The following is a 21683-nucleotide window of genomic DNA, read 5'->3' as shown; positions in this document are numbered from 1 at the left end:
TCTGAAATTTACTGTTGCAAATTAGTAGAAAAATAGACGTGGAAGCCATCATTTTAATGCTGTTAAGGAATTCATCATATACCATAATGCCCACAAAGTTACTTAACATTGGAATTTGGAGAAACATTTTATCAGTCCTACAGTACATGTGATTGTAGATGTTCTAGAGACAATCATGATAAACAACTGTTCCGATACTTTAAACAGAGGCATTAAAACTCTAAAGTGAAGATTTCCAGCTTGGAGATACCCAGGTAGTGGAGGAAGTCCTTTAATAATCATAATAATAATAATAATCAGTAAACAGGAAGACCTGGCAAGAGGAGATAAGATGCTCTGCAGCCCAAATCAAACTGGAGTGGAAAAACTGCAGGGAAAAAAGGAGTGGGGGAGGGAGGTGGGACGGTGAAGGGGGTGGGGGGGAGCATCAGCCATGCAGAATAATAGACTACACCTCATCTCATCATCATGAAGTTTGGACAGTTTCTTTTTTTTAACAGTTAGTCCATCGTCAGATATGTTTGTGAGTTAAGCGAATAGCAATTGTTGTGCCCATTTGTTTTCAGCAATGAGACATTAGCTTGCTGTGTATGTTGCTGGTGTGAGCAGAGTTCATACATGTACGGTAATAGGACATAGCTGAACGGCAGTCCATTGCTGTGGCTTTGTGGGTAGCGATCAGTATTTAAGGGGATTGGGGCAGTAGGGGTAGGGTGGATAGTGGAGGGTTTTGGGGATAAAAGTCAGTAGCTGGGCTATCATACAGTGAGCCTCACTCAGGATAAGACATCGGCGACCACTTAAGACTCCATTGTACGTAACTTAATTGTACTTCAGAACATGTCCATATACCTGATCTGATTTCGTTTGTCCATCTACTGTACTTTATCTGCTATTTACCAGGTCCTTACTTCACCATATTATACATGAATCCAGTTCTTCTTAAGGAAGCCTTGTTTACATCGGTGTCCCTATATAAATCACTGAATTCAAAGTGCCACGTTTTTCCTCTATGTACAGTACACCCGTCCTTGGCGGTATCGCCTGTCTGTCTTTAGTCCTCCCAACTCACATTGTGTATGCCACCCAGTAGATCACATTGACGATGGCGAAGGTGGCTGGGAACACGGCCCTGGCATAGACATCTATGGTGTCGGCTTGGAGTGGCTTGCAATCGCAACAGCACTTGGAACAGCAACTACAGCACTTCTTCTCCTGTTCTCTCTCTTCTGACGCTCTAGCCCTCCACCCCCTCCTGTGCTCCACGTCCTCCTCGCCGGGGGTATCGGCACCGGAATGCTGCGGACGGCGGCTGGAGACCATCAGGCCCTGGTTCATTCCGGCCACAGACAAGGAAAAGAGCACCATGGCCTGCTTCCCATTTTTCACGATGGACTGGAGAAATATCAATAGAGAAAGGCTACAAGTCAATTCCTTTGTGAACAATCTTTACCTCACACCAAAGGAACCCAAAGGAAAGCCTGCAGGTTAAGAATTCAAGTGCTTTCAGGTTCTTACAAAAACAATTGCACCTATTGTGTCAACCCAATGTCCTTTGAACACTGTGTGAACATTGAATGAATGTTGTGGTACCAATGGGTCAAATGAGGAACGGGCCCAGCACTAAACCTTGGGGAACACCATGGTTGGGGGAGCATTGTCCTCCCTTCTTACCTCGGAGCTCATCTTGTTGGCCTTGCTCTTGGCTTTCTCTTTGAGCCTGTAGTCGGCGTTGTAGTGAGCGAAGGCGTACTCGATGAGCGCTGCGAACACAAACACGTAGCAGATCCAGAAGTAGACATCCAGCGCTTTGATGGCGGAGGCTCGAGGGAGAGATGAGCGGGCGCTCACCATCAGAGTGGTCATGGTGAGCACAGTGGTGATCCCTTTACCAAAATATATATGGAAATTAAATATTTGTTTTGAATAGAAAAGAGGTCCAGACTCAATCTTTGCAGTGAAACAAAGTGAAATCAATTCCATCTTGTTTAATTTATTTTACTGCAAAGATAGAGTACAGAGCTTCCTCTTTTTTCTATTCATTACGGATTACTTTTTGCTCTACGCACCACAAACAACCTAAGATAGGAATCTACAACTAGAACTGTAATGACGGTTTCACATTTTTCATTAATCAAATATGTTGTCATGTTTATCACATAACTATGAATATACGTCTCAATGATGATGCACTTTATTTTCCACAAATTCTAGGGCAACATATATTTTAAATATACACAGACATATTCAGTTCACTTTGAATTCTTCTTGCTGTCTCATTGAATCTGTGTTTTCTTAACACTCATACAGTACCTCTACTAACATACGGCAAATGGCCGCATTCCAGGCCAACTAGATTGCAGACTACGCCACCAATACACAGGAGGTTGGTGACACCTTAATTGGAGAGAACGGGCTTGTGGTAAGGCGTTGGTATCATGAGAGAATGGCACCGGAGGAGACGGAGGAGATGGCTGCCGTTTTACGGCCCCCTAACCAATTGTGCTATTATGTGTGTTTTTTGGCATTATTTGACATTTATTCTGTACATAATGTTTCTGCCACCGTCTCTTATGACCAAAAAGAGCTCCTGGATATCAGGACAGCGATTACTCACCTCGTATTGGGCAAATATTTTTTCTTCAATGAGTCGGATGCGAAGGATATTCTACAGACACCCAACAAGACCCATAGCCCTGTCATTCGCATGAGAAAGAGACAGCGATATTGTGGACGTAGGTCGGGGTGCCTTGTAAGGATCTGACGGCGAGCGAGTAATCTGCCTCTTCCATTAGTCCTATTAGCCAACGTACAATCATTGGAAAACAAAATGGACGACCTACGATCACGGATATCCTACCAACGGGACATTAAAAACTGTAATATCTTATGTTTCACCGAGTCGTGGCTGAACGACGACATGGATAACATACAGCTGGTGGGATATACGCTACATCGGCAGGATAGAACGGCTGACTCAGGTAAGACAAGGGGTGGCTGTCTGTGTATATTTGTAAACAACAGCTGGTGCACGAAATCTAATATTAAGGAAGTCTCTAGGTTTTGCTCGCCTGAGGTAGAGTATCTCATGCTGTAGACCACACTATTTACCAAGAGAGTCTTCGTCTATATTTTTTGTAGCTGTCTATTTACCACCACAAACCGATGCTGGCACTAAGACTGCACTCAATGAGCTGTATAAGGCCATAAGCGAACAGGAAAATGCTCATCCAGAGGCAGCGCTCCTAGTGGCCTGGGACTTTAATGCAGGGAAACTTAAATCCGTTCTACCTCATTTCTACCAGCATGTTAAATGTGCAACCAGAGGAAAATAAACTGTAGACCCCCTTTACTCCACACACAGAGACGAGTACAAAGCTCTCCCTCGCCCTCCATTTGGCAAATCTGACCATAACGCCATCCTCCTGCTTCCTGCTTATAAGCAAAAACTAAAGCAGGAAGCACCAGTGACTCGGTTAATAAGGAAGTGGTCAGATGACGCAGATGCTAAGCTACAGGACTGTTTTGCTAGCACAGACTGGAATATGTTCCGGGATTCTTCCGATGGCATTGAGGAGTACACCACATCAGTCACTGGCTTCATCAATAAGTGCATCGATGACGTCGTCCCCACAGTGACCGTACGTACATACCCCAACCAGAAGCCATAGATTACAGGCAACATCCGCACTGAGCTAAAGGGTAGAGCTGCCGCTTTCAAAGAGCGGGACTCTAACCTGGATGCTTATAAGAAATCCTGCTATGCTCTCCGACGAACCATCAAACAGGCAAATAGTCAATACAGGACTAAGATTGAATCATACTACACCGGCTCCGAAGCTCGTCGGATGTGGCAGGGGTTGCAAACTATTACAGGCTACAAAGGGAAGCACAGCCGTGAGCTGCCCAGTGACACGAGCCTACCTGATGAGATAAATCACTTCTATGCTCGCTTCGAGGAAAGCAACACTGAAGCATGCAGGAGAGCATCAGCTGTTCCAGATGACTATGTGATCACGCTCTCCATGGGCCAATGAGAGTAAGACTTTTAAGCAGGTCAACATTCACAAGGCCGCAGTGCCAGACAGATAACCAGGAAGCGTACTCCAAGCATGTGCTGACCAACTGGCAAGTGTCTTCACTGACATTTTCAACATGTCCCTGACTGAGTCTGTAATACCTACATGTTTCAAGCAGACCACCATAGTCCCTGTTCCCAAGAACACTAAGATAACCTGCCTAAATGACTACCGACCCGTAGCACTCACGTCTGTAGCCATGAAGTGCTTTGAAAGGCTGGTCACGGCTCACATCAACACCATTATCCCAGAAACCATAGACCCACTCCAATTTGCATACCGCCCCAACAGATCCACAGATGATGCAATCTCTGTTGCACTCCACACTGCCCTTTCCCACCTGGACAAGAGGAACACCTACGTGAGAATGCTATTCATTTACTACAGCTCAGCGTTCAACACCATAGTGCCCTCAAAGCTCATCGCTAAGCTAAGGACCCTGGGACTAAACACCTCCCTCTGCAACTGGATCCTGGACTTCCTGACGGGCTGCCCCCAGGTGGTAAGGGTAGGTAACAACACATCTGCCACGCTGATCCTCAACACGGGGGCCCCTCAGGGGTGCATGCTCAGTCCCCTCCTGTACTCCCTGTTCACCCATGACTGCATGGCCAGGCACGACTCCAACACCATCATTAAGTTTGCCGAAAACACAACAGTGGTAGGCCTGATCACCGACAACGATGAGACAGCCTACAGGGAGGTGGTCAGAGACCTGGGCATGTGGTGCCAGGATAACAACCTCTCCCTCAAAGTGATCAAGAAAAAGGAGATGATTGTGGACTACAGGAAAAAAAAGGGGACTGAGCACGCCCCCATTCTCATCGACAGGGCTGTAGTGGAACAGGCTGAGAGCTTCAAGTTCCTTGGTGTCCACATCACCAACAAACTATCATGGTCCAAACACACCAAGACAGTCGTGAAGAGGGCACGACAAAGTCTATTCCTCCTCAGGAGACTGAAAAGATTTCGCATGGGTCCTCAGATCCTCAAAAAGTTATACAGCTGCACCATTCGAGAGTATCCTGATTGGTTGCATCACTGCCTGGTATGGCAACTGCTCGGCCTCCGACCACAAGGCACTACAGAGGGTAGTGCGTACGGCCCAGTACATAATTGGGGCCAAGCTTCCTGCCATCCCGGACCTCTATAACAGGCGGTGTTAGAGGTAGGCCCTAAAAATTGTCAAAGACTCCAGCCACTCTAGTCATAGACTGTTCTCTTTGCTACCGCAAGGCAAGCGGTACCGGAGTGCCAAGTCTAGGTCCAAAAGGCTTCTTAACAGCTTCTACCCCCAAGCCATAAGACTCTTGAACAGCTAATCATGGCTACCCTGACTATTTGCACATTTGCACCCCCTCTTTTACGCTGCTGCTACTCTCTCTTTATTACCTATGCATAGTGCCTTTAACTCTACCCACATGTACATATTACCTCAATTACCTCGACTAACCTGTGCCCCCGTACATTGACTCTGTACCAGTACCCCCTGTATATAGCCTCCCTACTGTTATTTTATTTTACTGCTGCTCTTTAATTGTTTGTTATTTGTTATTTTTTACTTATTTCGTTTTTACTTAACCCTTTTTTTTCTTAAAACTGCATTGTTGGTTAAGGGCTTGTAAGTAAGCATTTCGCTGTAAGGTCTACACCTGTTGTATTTGGCGCATGTGGCAAATACATTTTTATTTGATTTGACTGGAGCGGAGTCAGTGGAATGGTATTAAATACATCAAACACATGGTTTCCAGGTGTTTGATGCCATTCCATTTGCTCCGTTCCGGCCATTATTATGAGCCGTTCTCCCCTCAGTAGCCTTTACTGCACCAAGATCACTAACAGAATACTCTTCTTTTTTTTTTTATCTGGGGGTAGATCAGCTTAATATTGCAGATAGATTGTAACTTCTATCAATGTAATTGTCTGCATCACTTCCAATCCCCCATGTTTTTTATATATATACTCCCCTTTATTACTTTTCAACCCCGCCATCCTTTCCCTACTTGGGGTAAATTAGTGAACAACAATGCCCAGGCCTCTACTTCCAGCCTATACTTACTATCTACACCTTATGGACACAGTCAATTTTACAATAATTCTATTTTATTTGTTTTTTTTGTTTTTGCTCCTGAACTTCTTCTACTCTCAACCTCTCCGATCATTTTCATGATGTCCATCCGGTTTGCTTCTATATGCCATATCTTTCTAACTGTGCTCTTTCCCAAAAGCTCCCAACATACAACCTATATACTTATTATGGACACAGTATGCTTACATTATTAGTTATCTTGTTATTATTTGTTGTTAACAGAATACTCTTAACATGATACTAACCCAGGGATACACGAGCCGGGACTGCTGTTTGGCTTATCCAGAAGGACACCCAGGACATGGCGACCAATAGGATGGAGGGCATGTAGGACTGGATGATGTAGACGCCTCGGTTACGTCTCAGCTGGAAGCGAAGGCTGAGCCGCGGGAAACGTCCGGCTTGGAGTGAAAAAGTAGACCAGTATTAGCTTTTCGATCAATCAGTCAATCAATCAAAATTATTTGTAAAGCCCTTTTTATATCAACAATTGTCACAAAGTCCTACGGTAACCTGACCAAGACCAAGACCCCAAAGAGCAAGTTACAACGAAGAAACCTTGAGAGGAATCAGACTCAGAGGAGGGGGCACATCCTCCTCTGGTTGTACCAGATTTCTCACTTGAAGAAGTCATAACATAGCATCTACTCCCTTCCCTTCATAAGTCTCCTCTCCTAAATAACATGAGCCATTCTGTCTGTGCATAGAAAATACCAACAGAGGTGTCTGCGTTCAAAACATATTAGTTAAACAATTATCTATAGGAATCCTGGGGTCTCTTACATGTTCAAAAGCATGTATCAAAATGGAGAGGCGCTGTACAGTGAAAGAGGCATATTTGAAGAACTCTGTATATAAAAGTGAAGAGGAATCTCACGGACATCCCACTGGCTGTTCAGTACAGTAACCATGGTGATAGTGAAACGAGGATAGAGGTGGGAAAAAAGCTCACCGGATTTGAAGTTCATAGTCTCCGTGACAAATTTGTAGTCGATGATGGTGAACTGGGAGAGCTCCAGTTTGTCCAGTCCGTGGATGTGTATTTGACTCTCAGACCAGTGGTACACAATATCCTCTGAGGAGTAGCCGTCTGGAACAAACAGTCAACAAACAAACAGTCAACTAGCAGTTAACAAACAGTCAACAAACAAACATCCCAACAACAATGGAACATCATTACATTTTCAATGAATGTGTATTGAATTAACCCTAGCCTTGCTTCTGGTACTCACCATACACAATACAGCCTACATGTAGCTCTACAGACACTGGGAGTAAAATGGTTTCCTGTTCTCTCCTGTTTCCTCTATAGAGCAGGGTTGTTCAACTATGTCCCTGCAGGGCCACAGCACTGCAGGTTTTGACCCTTAAGTTTAATAAGGGACTGTTTCAGACTTGGGAGATCAGGTGAGTGAATTACCTGGCCAATCAATGACATTAATAGATCACTGAACTACCAGGGAGAAAAGAAAACCACCTTTCCTTCGAATTGGGAAATAAATAATCATACTGTAGACTATTGAGATCCATCCATTAAGAGTGGTAGGGAACATGACAGACTATTGGTATTGACATCCACCCATCAAGAACAGTGGTACATACACTACAACGTATGTGGACACCTGCTCATCTCATTCCAAAATCATGGGCATTCATATGGAGTTGGTCCCCTCTTTGCTGCTATAACAGCCTCCCCTCTTCTGGGAAGATGTTGGAACATTGCTGCGGGGACTTGCTTCCATTCAGCATAGAATCGTCTAGAATGTCATTGTATGCTGTAGCATTAAGATTTCCCTTCACTGGAACTAAGGGGGCAGACTATTATTCCTCCTCCACCAAACTTTACAGTTGGCACTATGCATTCGGGCAGGTACCGTTCTGCTGGCATCCGCCAAACCCAGATTCATCCATCGGACTGCTAGATGGTCAAGTGTGAATTATCACTCCAGAGAACGCGTTTCCACTGCTCCAAAGTCCAATGGTGGCGAGCTTTACACCACTCCAGCCTACGTTTGACATTGCGCATGGTGCTCTTAGGCTTGTGTGCGGCTGCTCGGCCATGGAAATCCATTTCATCAAGCTCCCGACGAACAGTTCTTGTGCTGACGTTGCTTCCTGAGGCAGTTTGGATTTTCAGCACTCGCCGGTCCCGTTCTGTGAGCTTGTGTGGCCTACCACTTCACAGCTGAGCCGTTTCTGCTCCTAGACATTTCCACTTCACAATAACAGCACTTACAGTTGACCGGGGCAGCTCTAGCAGGGCAGAAATATGAAGAACTGACTTGTTGAAAAGGTGGCATCCTATGACGGTATCACGTTGAAAGTCACTGAGCTCTTCAGTACGGGCCATTCTACTGCCAATGTTTGTCTATGGATATTTCATGGCTGTGTGCTCGATGTTATATACAGTTGAAGTCGGAAGTGTCAGAAGCTGATGTGGATGCGGTGTTGGAGTCAGGCGCAGGACACAGAAGCTTAGTCGAAAACAACTTTAATTGTCACAAAGACAAATACAAAATAACGGGCCTCAAAACACAGGAGGCGAGCGATTACGCAAACAGTGCGTAAAACACTAACAACTAGAAAACAAATAACATTCACCAGCGGACAGGCAGACAACAACACACAACTGCAAACAAAACCAAAGGAAACTTATAGGTGACCTAATCAATACATAATACGAAACAGGTGCACCAACAAGACAAAACCAAACAAACATAGAGAACATCAAGCGGTAGCAGCTAGTACTCCGGGGACGATGAACGCCGAAGCCTGCCCGAACAAGGAAGAGGAGCAGTCTCGGCGGAATTCGTGACAGTACCCCCCCCTTGACGCGCGGCCCCAGCCGTGCGCCGACCCCGGCCTCTGGGACAGCCAGGAGGACGTGGAGCAGGGCACGTAGGATGACTACGGTGGAACTCAGTCAGGAGGGATGGATCTAAAATGTCCCTCCTAGGCACCCAGCACCGTTCCTCCGGACCGTACCCCTCCCACTCCACGAGATATTGTAGACCCCCCATCCGACGTCTCGAATCCACGATGGACCGGACTGAGTACGCTGGAGCCCCCTCGATGTCCAGTGGGGGCGGAGGGGTCTCTCTTATCTCACTCTCCTGGAGTGGACCAGCTACCACCGGCCTGAGGAGAGATACATGGAACGAGGGGTTAATGTGATAGTCATTAGGCAGTTGCAACTTCTAACACACCTCGTTCAATCTCCTCAGGACTTTAAATGGCCCCACAAACCGCCGGCCAAGCTTCCGGCAGGGCAGGCGAAGGGGCAGGTTTCGAGTCGAGAGCCAGACTCGATCTCCAGGGGCGTATACTGGACCCTCACTGCAGTGGAGATCGGCGCTCGCCTTCTGCCTGCAGATGGCCCGCTGCAGATGTACGTGTGCAGCGTTCCACGTCTTCTCCGAGCGCCGAAACCACTCATCCACCGCAGGAGCCTCGATCTGGCTCTGATGCCATGGTGCCAGAACCGGCTGATACCCTAACACGCACTGAAAAGGGGTCAGGTTAGTAGAGGAGTGGCAAAGAGAGTTCTGAGCCATCTCTGCCCAGGGGATATACCCCGACCACTCCTCCGGCCGGCCCTGGCAATAGGATCTCAGAAACCTACCCACATCCTGGTTCACTCTCTCCACCTGCCCGTTACTCTCAGGGTGGTAACCCGAGGTAAGGCTAACCAAGACCCCCAAGCGTTCCATGAACGCCCTCCAGACTCTAGAGGTGAATTGGGGACCCCGATCAGACACTATATCCTCGGGAACCCTGTAGTGCCGGAAGACGTGGGTGAACAAAGCCTCAGCGGTATGTAGGGCAGTAGGGAGACCTGGCATTGGAATGAGACGACAGGCCTTAGAGAACCGATCCACAACGACCAGAATAGTGGTATTCCCCTGAGAGGGGGGAAGGTCCGTGACAAAGTCCACCGAGAGGTGAGACCACAGCCGTTGTGGAACGGGCAGGGGTTGTAACTTCCCCCTGGGCAGGTGTCTAGGCGCCTTACACTGAGCGCACACCGAGCAGGAGGAGACATAAACCCTCACGTCCCTAGCCAAAGTTGGCCACCAGTACTTAACACTAAGGCAGTGCACTGTCCGGCCAATACCTGGATGTCCAGAGGAGGGTGACGTATGAGCCCAATAAATGAGACGATCACGGACCTCGGGCGGCACGTACGTCCGACCCACTGGACACTCTGGGGGAGTAGGGTCGGTGCGTAACGCCCGCTCAATTTCCGCATCGACCTCCCATACCACCGGTGCCACCAGACAAGACTCCGGCAGTATGGGAGTGGGCTCAATGGACCTCTCCTCTGTGTCATACCGCCGGGACAGGGCATCTGCCTTACCGTTCTGGGACCCTGGGATGTAAGTGATCTTAAAAACGAACCGGGTCAGAAACATGTTCCACCTAGCCTGACGAGGGTTCAATCTCCTAGCTGCCCGGATGTACTCCAGGTTACGATGGTCAGTCAGAATGAGAAAAGGGTGTTGAGCCCCCTCAAGCCAATGCCTCTACACCTTTAGGGCTTGAACCACAGCTAACAGCTCCCTGTCCCCTACGTCATAATTACGTTCCGCCGGGCTGAGCTTTTTAGAATAAAAAGCGCAGGGACGGAGCTTAGGAGGCGTGCCGGAGCGTTGCGACAGTACTGCCCCAATACCGGCCTCTGACGCGTCCACCTCTACCTGGAACGCTAAAGCGGGGTCCGGGTGCGCCAGCACCGGAGCCGAAGTGAACAGGTCCTTCAGTTTACAAAACGCCCTGTCCGCTTCGGCCGACCACTGCAAACGCACCGGGCCCCCCTTCAGCAGGGAAGTAATGGGAGCTGCCACCTGTCCAAAACCCCGGATAAACCTCCGGTAGTAATTGGCAAAACCCCAAAACTGCTGCACCTCTTTAACAGTGGTTGGGGTTTGCCAGTTACAGTGGGGGGAAAAAAGTATGTAGTCAGCCACCAATTGTGCAAGTTCTCCCACTTAAAAAGATGAGAGAGGCCACCTACAAACAAGCAAGATTTCTGGCTCTCACAGACCTGTAACATCTTCTTTAAGAGGCTCCTCTATCCTCCACTCGTTACCTGTATTAATGGCACCTGTTTGAACTTGTTATCAGTATAAAAGACACCTGTCCACAACCTCAAACAGTCACACTCCAAACTCCACTATGGCCAAGACCAAAGAGCTGTCAAAGGACACCAGAAACAAAATTGTAGACCTGCACCAGGCTGGGAAGACTGAATCTGCAATAGGTAAGCAGCTTGGTTTGAAGAAATCAACTGTGGGAGCAATTATTAGGAAATGGAAGACATACAAGACCACTGATAATCTCCCTCGATCTGGGGCTCCACGCAAGATCTCACCCCGTGGGGTCAAAATGATCACAAGAACGGTGAGCAAAAATCCCAGAACCACACGGGGGGACCTAGTGAATGACCTGCAGAGAGCAGGGACCAAAGTAACAAAGCCTACCATCAGTAACACACTACGCCGCCAGGGACTCAAATCCTGCAGTGTCAGACGTGTCCCCCTGCTTAAGCCAGTACATGTCCAGGCCTGTCTGAAGTTTGCTAGAGTGCATTTGGATGATCCAGAAGAGGATTGGGAGAAAATCATATGGTCAGATGAAACCAAAATATAACTTTTTGGTAAAAACTCAACTCGTCGTGATTGGAGGACAAAGAATGCTGAGTTGCATCCAAAGAACACCATACCTACTGTGAAGCATGGGGGTGGAAACATCATGCTTTGGGGCTGTTTTTCTACAAAGGGACCAGGACGACTGATCCGTGTAAAGGAAAGAATGAATGGGGCCATGTATCGTGAGATTTTGAGTGAAAACCTCCTTCCATCAGCAAGGGCATTGAAGATGAAACGTGGCTGGGTCTTTCAGCATGACAATGATCCCAAACACACCGCCCGGGCAATGAAGGAGTGGCGTTGTAAGAAGCATTTCAAGGTCCTGGAGTGGCCTAGCCAGTCTCCAGATCTCAACCCCATAGAAAATCTTTGGAGGGAGTTGAAAGTCCGTGTTGCCCAGCGACAGCCCCAAAACATCACTGCTCTAGAGGAGATCTGCATGGAGGAATGGGCCAAAATACCAGCAACAGTGTGTGAAAACCTTGTGAAGACTTACAGAAAACGTTTGACCTGTGTCATTGCCAACAAAGGGTATATAACAAAGTATTGAGAAACTTTTGTTATTGACCAAATACTTATTTTCCACCATAATTTGCAAATAAATTCATTAAAAATCCTACAATGTGATTTTCTGGATTTTTTTTCTCATTTTGTCTGTCATTGTTGACGTGTACCTATGATGAAAATTACAGGCCTCTCTCATATTTTTAAGTGGGAGAACTTGCACAATTGGTGGCTGACTAAAAACTTTTTTTCCCCACTGTACGCATGGCTGACACACGGTCAATCTCCATCTTCACCCCTGACGCGGACAACCGATGACCCAAGAAGGAGATGGACTCCTGGAAAAACAGACATTTCTCTGCCTTGACATACAAGTCATGCTCCAACAGCCTACCCAACACTCGGCGCACCAGGGCTACATGCTCGGCACGTGTAGCAGAGTACACTAGGATGTCGTCAATGTACACTATCACTCCCTGCCCATGCAGGTCCTGGAAGATCTCGTCCACAAATGATTGGAAGACTGAAGGAGCATTCATTAACCCGTATGGCATGACAAGATACTCATAATGACCTGAGGTGGTACTAAATGCCGTCTTCCATTCATCTCCCTCCCTAATGCGCACCAAGTTATAAGCGCTCCTGAGATCCAGTTTTGTGAAGAAACGCGCTCCGCGTAATGATTCTGTCATACTCGCAATCAGAGGAAGAGGGTAACTGTATTTCACAGTGATCTGATTGAGACTACGGTAATCAATACACGGGCGCAACCCTCCATCCTTCTTCTTCACAAAAAAGAAACTCGAGGACGCAGGAGAAGTGGAGGGCCGTATGTATCCTTGTCTCAGGGACTCAGCTATGTATGTCTCCATAGCCGCCGTCTCCTCTTGAGACAGAGGATACACATGGCTCTGCGGGAGTGCCGCACCTGTCTGGAGGTTTATTGCACAATCTCCCTATCTATGAGGTGGCAATCGCGTCGCCCTCGTCTTGCTGAACACGAGTGCCAAATCCTCATACTCAGGGGGAATGTGCATTGCGGGCACTTGGTTCGGACTCTCCACCGTGGTCGCCCCAACGGAAACACCTAAACATCGCCCAACACACTGGCCAGACCATTCCTTGAGAGCCCTCTGTTGCCACGAAATAGTGGGGTCATGGGTGATTAACCAAGGAAGCCCCAGCACCACGGGATACGCAGGAGAGTCAATTAGGTACAACTGAATAATCTCCTCATGACCCCCCTGCGTCTTCATCTTTAGTGGCGCTGTGACCTCCCTAATCAACTCAGATCCCAACGGGCGGCTATCTAGGGCATGGACAGGAAAGGGTGCATCAACGGGCAGGAGGGGAATCCCTAACTTAGAACAAAATTTCCGATCAATAAAATTCCCAGCTGCGCCTGAATCGACAAGCGCCTTATGCTGGGAATGAGATGCAACCTGAGGAAATACCACAGGTATACACAAGTGAACAACAGAGAGCTCTGGGTGAGTGGGGCGCCTACTCACCTGAAATGACTCCCCAGTGCGCGACCTGTTGCCCCGATTCCCTGGAGACCCTCCCCAGCACCTAGCCGCAGTGTGTCCTCCACGGCCACAGCTGGTGCAGGGGACGGCCCCCCTCGGGTTCTCTCTCCTTCTCTCTCTAGCGCCAGCACCCCCGAGCTCCATAGGGCTCGGCTCGGAGGTGCTGGGGGATGGAATGGACGGCCCCAACTCGGGACGTCCGCGGGTGGCCAGCAGGGTATCCAGACGGATGGACATGTCCACTAGCTGGTCGAAGGACAGATTGGTGTCCCTGCAGGCCAGCTCTCGACGAACGTCCTCACGCAGGCTACACCGATAGTGGTCGATGAGGGCCCTCTCATTCCACCCCGCATCCGCCGCTAGAGTCCGGAAATCCAGGGCGAACTCCTGTGCGCTCCTCTTCCCCTGTCGGAGGTGGAACAGACGCTCCCCCGCCGCTTTACCCTCAGGAGGGTGATCGAAAACAGCCCTGAAGCGGCGGGAGAACTCCGCGTAGCTGATGGTGGCGGCGTCTATTCCCCTCCATTCGGCGTTGGCCCACTCCAACGCCTTGCCGGAGAGACAGGAGATGAGGGCGGAAACGCTCTCGTATCCCGAGGGCGCCGGGTGTATGGTGGCCAGGTAGAGTTCCACCTGAAGGAGGAACCCCTGACACCCGGCTGCGGTGCCATCATACGCCCTCGGGAGCGAGAGCCGAATTCCACTGGATTCCGGAGCTGGTCTGGTGGGGCTGGCCGATGGTGGTGGTAATGTAGGAGGAGGTGTGGGCACGCCTCCCCTTTCCCATCGGCGCAGGGTGTTCATCACCTCCTGCATGGCGGAGCCGAGTTGCTGGATCATGGCGTCCTGGCAGCTGACCCGATCCTCCAGCGACTCGGTCGCCGCCGCTGCTCCTGCTGACTCCATAGTATGGTGTGTTGTTCTGTCAGAAGCTGATGTGGATGCGGTGTTGGAGTCAGGCGCAGGACACAGAAGCTTAGACGAAAACAACTTTAATTCTCACAAAGACAAATACAAAATAACGGGCCTCAAAACACAGGAGGCGAGCGATTACGCAAACAGTGCGTAAAACACTAACAACTAGAAAACAAATAACATTCACCAGCGGACAGGCGGACAACAACACACAACTGCAAACAAAACCAAAGGAAACTTATAGGTGACCTAATCAATACATAATACGAAACAGGTGCACCAACAAGACAAAACCAAACAAACATAGAGAACATCAAGCGGTAGCAGCTAGTACTCCGGGGACGACGAACGCCGAAGCCTGCCCGAACAAGGAGGAGGAGCAGTCTCGGCGGAATTCGTGACAGGAAGTTTACGTACACCTTAGCCAAATACATTTAAACTCAGTTTTTCACAATTCCTGACATTTAATCCTAGTAAAAATTCCCTGTCTTAGGTCAGTTAGGATCACCACTTTATTTTAAGAATGTGAAATGTCAGACTAATAGTAGAGAGAATTATTTCTTTCAGCTTTTATTTCTTTCATCACATTCCCAGTGGGTCAGAAGTTTACATACACTCAATTAGTATTTGGTAGCATTGCTTTTAAATTGTTTAACTTGGGTACAACGTTTTGGGTAGCCTTCCACAAGCTTCCCACAATAAGTTGGGTGAATTTCGGCCCATTCCTCCTGACAGAGCTGGTGTAACTGAGTCAGGTTTGTAGGCCTCCTTGCTCGCACACACTTTTTCAGTTCTGCCCACACGTTTTCTATACCTTGACTTTGTTGTCCTTAAGCCATTTTGCCACAACTTTGGAAGTATGCTTGGCGTCATTGTCCATTTAGAAGACCCATTTGCGACTAAGCTTTAACTTCCTGACTGATGTCTTGAGATGTTGCTTCAATATATCCACATACTTTTCCTTCCTCATGATGCCATTTATTTTGTGAAGTGCACCAGTCCCTCCTGCAGCAAAGCACCCCCACAGCATGATGCTGCCACCCCCGTGCTTCACGGTTGGGATGGTGTTCTTCGGCTTGCAAGCGTTCCCCTTTTTCCTTCAAACATAACGATGGTCATTATGGCCAAACAGTTCTATTTTTGTTTCATCAGACCAGAGGACATTTCTCCAAAAAGTACGATATTTGTCCCCATGTGGAGTTGCAAACCGTAGTCTGGCTTTTTTATGCCGGTTTTGGACAGTGGCTTCTTCCTTGCTGAGCGGCCTTTCAGGTTATGTTGATATAGGACTTGTTTTACTGTGGACATAGATACTTTTGTACCTGTTTCCTCCAGCATCTTCACAAGGTCCTTTGCTGTTGTTCTGGGATTGATTTGCACTTTTCGCACCAAAGTACGTTAATCTCTAGGAGACAGAACGGGTCTCCTTCCTGAACGGTATGACGGCTGCATGGTCCCATGGTGTTTATACTTGCGTACTATTGTTTGTACAGATGAATGTGGTACCTTCAGGCATTTGGAAATTGCTCCCAAGGATGAACCAGACTTGTGGAGGTCTACAATTTTTTTTTCTGAGGTCTTGGCTGATTTCTTTGGATTTTCCAATGATGTCAAGCAAAGAGGCACTGAGTTTGAAGGTAGGCCTTGAAATACATCCACAGGTACACCTCCAATTGACTGAAATGATGTCAATTAGCCTATCAGAAGCTTCTAAAGCCATGACATCTTTTTCTGGAATTTTCCAAGCTGTTTAAAGGCACAGTCAACTTAGTGTATGTAAACTTCTGACCCACTGGAATTGTGATACAGTGAATTATAAGTGAAATAATCTGTCTGTAAACAATTGTTGGAAAAATTACTTGTGTCATGCACAAAGTAGAAGTCCTAACCGACTTGCCAAAACTATAGTTTGTTAACCAGAAATTTGTGGAATGGTTGAAAAACAAGTTTTAATGACTCCAACCTAAGTGTATGTAAACTTCCGACTTCAACTGTACCTATCAGCAGTGGGTGTGGCTGAAAGAACCGAATCCTCTAATTTGAAGGGATGTCCACATACTTTTGGCCGTGTAATGTATAAATCCACTCACAGCTTTCTAAGTCCAGCATACACTCCTGCTCATCCATGGGGTACTTGGTCAGATCCATGTCACACGCCACAGTCGAGGTGATCCTGAGAGGAGAACAAGTAATTTAGTAAACACCCACGTCAACCACAATGGTAACTTGACACGTAACAGTAGGTTAAACGTCATTTTCACTTTGACATTATCATTAGGCATTATATAGCCTTAACTTCAGGCCACAGCAAGTCGTTAAGGGGCCTCTCCAACCATCACGCCATTTTCTTCTCTCCCTCCTCCCCATGCCTTCCATCTCTCCTACCCCTTTCATCCTTCTCCTCCTCCTTCTCTCCTACTCGATCTATGCTCCTACCCCTCACACATTATCTTCACCCCCTCTCTCCCTCCTTTTATCTCTCTTAACCCTCTCCCCCTTCCCCTCTCCATCATCCCCCTCCTCCACCCTCTCCCCCCTACTCCTCTCCGCCCTACCCTCTACTCCTCTCCCCCTCCTCCCCCCTACCCCCTACTCCTCTCCGCCCTACACCCTACTCTTCTCCCCCTGCTCCCCCTCTCCCCCTTAGCCCCTCTCCCCCCTACCCCCTACTCTTCTCCCCCCTCCTCCTAGTCCTCTCCCCCCTCCTCCCTCTGCCCTTCTCACCGGCTGCTGTAAAGGATGACCCCATCGGGCTGCAGGCGAATCAGCTTGTTCTCCACAGTGACGTCGTGGAACCAGGCGGACTTGGCGTTGACAATGAAGGTGTCGGGCAGCCAGAGTTTATCCACGAAGCGGCTGTCCAGCCCCAGGGTCTTGTTGGTGTGGTTGTAGGACAGGCGGTCGTCCCGCCAGCTCTGCCGCAGGAAAATGGTCATGGTGTACTCCTGCCAAGCGGTCACACACGGTAACACACGGTAACACACAGTAACATACGGTAACACATGGTAACACAAGAACAAGCATAAGCATACGCATACGCACAGGCAAATGCACACACAGACACAGACAGACAGACACACACACACACACACACACACACACACACACACACACACACACAGGCACAAAGCTGAGCCCAGGGCATTTCCAACACTGGTGTGAGAGAGTGGTGGATCACGTTGTGACTTACTGATCTGAACGGTATTAGATAAAATAAATATAGGTTACAATACTATTGTTTTTCACCAATCCAACCTGGTTGGATCTGTTGAATACATCAAGGGAGGAAGGAAGGATGCATTTCATAACAATTGGAACAGGGCCATGCATGCTCTTACTGAAAAAGGCATGGTATCATTAACTTTTTAGAATCCCTATTGGCTGATGTGGATGACGCATAAGTGATAGTTTTCACATTGAATTTTACTGGAACAGTACAATAGCAGTGAAATATGGCAACCATTATGTACAAAGGCCTGCAGGTGAATGTATACATTACCATGTTGGCTTCAGAGATGTGGTCAATACTGGCTACTTCAATAGCCATGGCAACATTCACGGGTGGGCCTGTGGGAAAATAAATGAGAAAAGAAAACAATCCCTCCTTCCCTCTCTCCCTCCATCCATCCCTTCCCTCCTTCTCAAGGACATCCCTAGATATGGATCAAGAGCCACTTCCCGACTTAACATTGCTCTAAGTGAAGTGACATGGTACTATGTACATTCATAAATATGACATTGGGGGTCTCATGAGCTTGTGCAGTGGTGTGTTTAGAAGCGCATACATAGCTAGCATGCTGTTGTAGTTTGCTCGATGATTAGCATAATTTGTGCTGCTGAGATCGTGGATACTTGAAGGAAATCTAGAGGGAGGGAGATCAGGATCACCGAAGCGGAACTGAAAGGATATTTATTCTGAACATTAAGGAATCATATATTACCATTCTCTGCCATTCAGTACTCATCCCATAACCATTTACGTCAAATTGTATTATATAGCCATTATCCTACCCACCATAGAGAGAGCAGTCATCAGCACTGACAAGTGGGAGGACAGTTAAAGTCAATGAAACTTACGTTGGAGGATGTTACAACTAACTGCAATCCATAATCCCTCAGCCTGTCACTAAAACCGAGCTCATTTTGACAAGTGGCCCTTAGTGATAGGCTCAGTGTTCAACTTATTTGTATAGATTCTAGATGCCTATCGTAGCACCACTTTCCTTCAAATTTGAAATGGTGAAGGGATGTGAGTTGAATAGACAGAGTAAGACATTTACATTTTACATTTTAGTCATTTAGCAGACGCTCTTATCCAGAGCGACTTACAGTTAGTGAGTGCATACATTTTCATACTGGCCCTCCGTGGGAAACGAACCCACAACCCTGGCGTTGCAAGCGCCATGCTCTATCAACTGAGCTACACGGGGCCCCACCAACTGATGTGTATGATTCTTCAATGGCCTTAGATAGCCCATCAGTTTGGCTTTACGGTAGCTGTCTTACCACTTAGATGATATCTGATGGAGATTTAACCTTATCTTCTCTTATTTCTATAAGGGGAAGTAATGAGGGACTACATAATTATTGAGCATAATGTTGCACTATAGGTATGTAAACGTGTTTGCTGTTGGCTGCAGTAGCCTTGTTGCTGGTTCACAAGGCCTGGCATGGTGGTGGTGGTGGTTCTTATATCGACAATGCTTTTTCACCTCTGCTGAGCTGAGTTAAGCTGTGAGGTTGAGAAATCTAACGCTGTGGACATTGGATATTTCACATTTGGCAAGCATTCTTAGCAAAGGCATTCTCCAGCAATGCTCCTTTCTTTTATTTAGCAATATTACGCACGTCTTTCATTTCCAAAGCATCATTTCAATCTCTTCCGCAAACTCATTCCAATGCTTAATTGCTTTTGGTTGTGATCTTTTGCATCACGTTCAAACACAAAAGCTTTTCATAGATTCAAAGCTCTTATTTACATATGGGTAAATATGTCTTTAAACTAGAATTTAAAAATAACTTAAAGCACTTTCTTGGGGACAGTGGAATCTAACAAGATTAATATAGCATGATGAATTTGAGAAGAGTCTAAAATCATGAGTCTGATTTTCAAAACACTTATACCCGGTTCCTGCTATGCTAAGAATGGCTGTAAATGTGAGGGGGTGAAATGCAATCCAATGCCACAAGCAGTAGATCTCATACTCACCTCCTATCCCAGGGCGAAAATTTCGTGCATAGCCCTTCATTAACTCATCCAGATTAGGCAACCAGGATATTTGTATGTCTGAACCTACATAGTCCCCAATGTCACTCAGCTCGGCCCTATAGGGAACAAACACACCACACTTGAGTTCTCTGTGTCCACAGCACTGGAGAGGCCCAGAAGGAAGAAAGCTAGAGAGGCAAAGATAGTAGTAAACAGGATAAAGTTGCATTTTCATGTTGAACATAGCTTTGCGATCAAGATTGGTGGACATGCAATTTTTTAAATCCTTGGTGATATGGAAATAAAAACAATGTGTTTATTTACATGTAACCATAGAAGACCTGGTCAGAGATGTGAATTACTGTAGAAAAAAGCAAACATTTTTACACAGTGCCTATTATCCAGTATGGATTTTAGAATAATGGACAAAGCTATCTCACTCGAGAGATTCATATAAACCCTTGCATTTTGGAGCCGTACTCATAAGGCGTCTCAGAGCAGGAGTGCAGATCTAGGATCAGGTCCTATCTATGTAATGTATGTTATCTTATTCATTATGATATAAAAGGCTAAACGGATCCTAGATCAGCACTCCTACTCTTACCCTGATATTCTATGTGCTGCTTACTGACTAGACAAAGTGCACATATAAACGAACCACCAGGAGGCAGTGTTCTCTACTAAGATGGCTCACTGTGTGGACTGTTGGGACTGATGGACTAATGAGACACGGGGCCAAGACAATCTCACTCTGACTGATCAAATTGTGTATTCAGTGGCATGAGATGTTTAAAAAAAGGCAAACAGCCTGTCTAAGTTCCAATATCCACACTAACATACCACATTAAGGACTTCTTTAGAGTGCATATCCAATACGTTTCTTCATTAGGGGTTCAAGCACCGAAGCTGCGAGAAACCCTACAGATGTAGGATCTTAATTTGAGCCAGTTTGAATTTTGCTACTCCTGTGGCACCAAGATCTCTCAACGCAATATTTTCCAAGGTAGTACATACAGTGTGGGAAAAAAGTATTTGATCCCCTGCTGATTTTGTACGTTTGCCCACTGACAAAGAAATGATCAGTCTATAATTTTAACGGTAGGTTTATTTGAACAGTGAGAGACAGAATAACAACAAAAAAATCCAGAAAAACGCATGTCCAAAATGTTATAAATTGATTTGCATTTTAATGAGGGAAATAAGTATTTGACCCCCTCTCAATCAGAAAGATTTCTGGATCCCAGGTGTCTTTTATACAGGTAACGAGCTGAGATTAGGAGCACACTCTTAAAGGGAGTGCTCCTAATCTCAGCTTGTTACCTGTATAAAATACATCTGTCCACAGAAGCAATCAATCAATCAGATTCCAAACTCTCCACCATGGCCAAGACCAAAGAGCTCTCCAAGGATGTCAGGGACAAGATGGAGACCTACACAAGGCTGGAATGGACTACAATACCATCGCCAAGCAGCTTGGTGAGAAGGTGACAACAGTTGGTGCGATTATTCGCAACTGGAAGAAACACAAAATAACTGTCAATCTCCCTCGGCCTGGGGCTCCATGCAAGTTCTCACCTCGTGGAGTTGCAATGATCATGAGAACGGTGAGGAATCAGCCCAGAACTACACGGGAGGATCTTGTCAATGATCTCAAGGCAGCTGGGACCATAGTCACCAAGAAAACAATTGGTAACACACTACGCCGTGAAG

At 46.9% G+C, this 21683-nt stretch overlaps 1 protein-coding gene across 1 annotated transcript in view; it reads right to left on the bottom strand.

Annotated features, from left to right (window-relative positions):
- Positions 1 to 1068: 1068 nt before the first annotated feature.
- The window catches only part of LOC311147300 (gamma-aminobutyric acid receptor subunit delta-like), a gene marked incomplete at its 3' end in the record, with an annotated part of 34885 nt that continues 14270 nt past the window's right edge, over positions 1069 to 21683 (bottom strand). The window contains exons 2-9 of the mRNA XM_084183986.1: positions 19974 to 20089; positions 18264 to 18331; positions 17489 to 17709; positions 16855 to 16937; positions 7121 to 7258; positions 6414 to 6569; positions 1675 to 1886; positions 1069 to 1395 (exon numbers count right to left, since the gene is read on the bottom strand). Of these exons, the coding sequence (XP_084040112.1) occupies positions 1069 to 1395; positions 1675 to 1886; positions 6414 to 6569; positions 7121 to 7258; positions 16855 to 16937; positions 17489 to 17709; positions 18264 to 18331; positions 19974 to 20089 (1321 nt within the window). The remainder of the gene's footprint in view (positions 1396 to 1674; positions 1887 to 6413; positions 6570 to 7120; positions 7259 to 16854; positions 16938 to 17488; positions 17710 to 18263; positions 18332 to 19973; positions 20090 to 21683) is intronic.

Source organism: Coregonus lavaretus (assembly GCF_964263955.1).
Source record: "Coregonus lavaretus genome assembly, chromosome: 20".
Lineage (NCBI taxonomy): Eukaryota > Metazoa > Chordata > Actinopteri > Salmoniformes > Salmonidae > Coregonus > Coregonus lavaretus.
The sequence above is the reverse complement of the archived record's forward strand: the minus strand, read 5'-3'. Positions and strand labels throughout refer to the sequence as shown.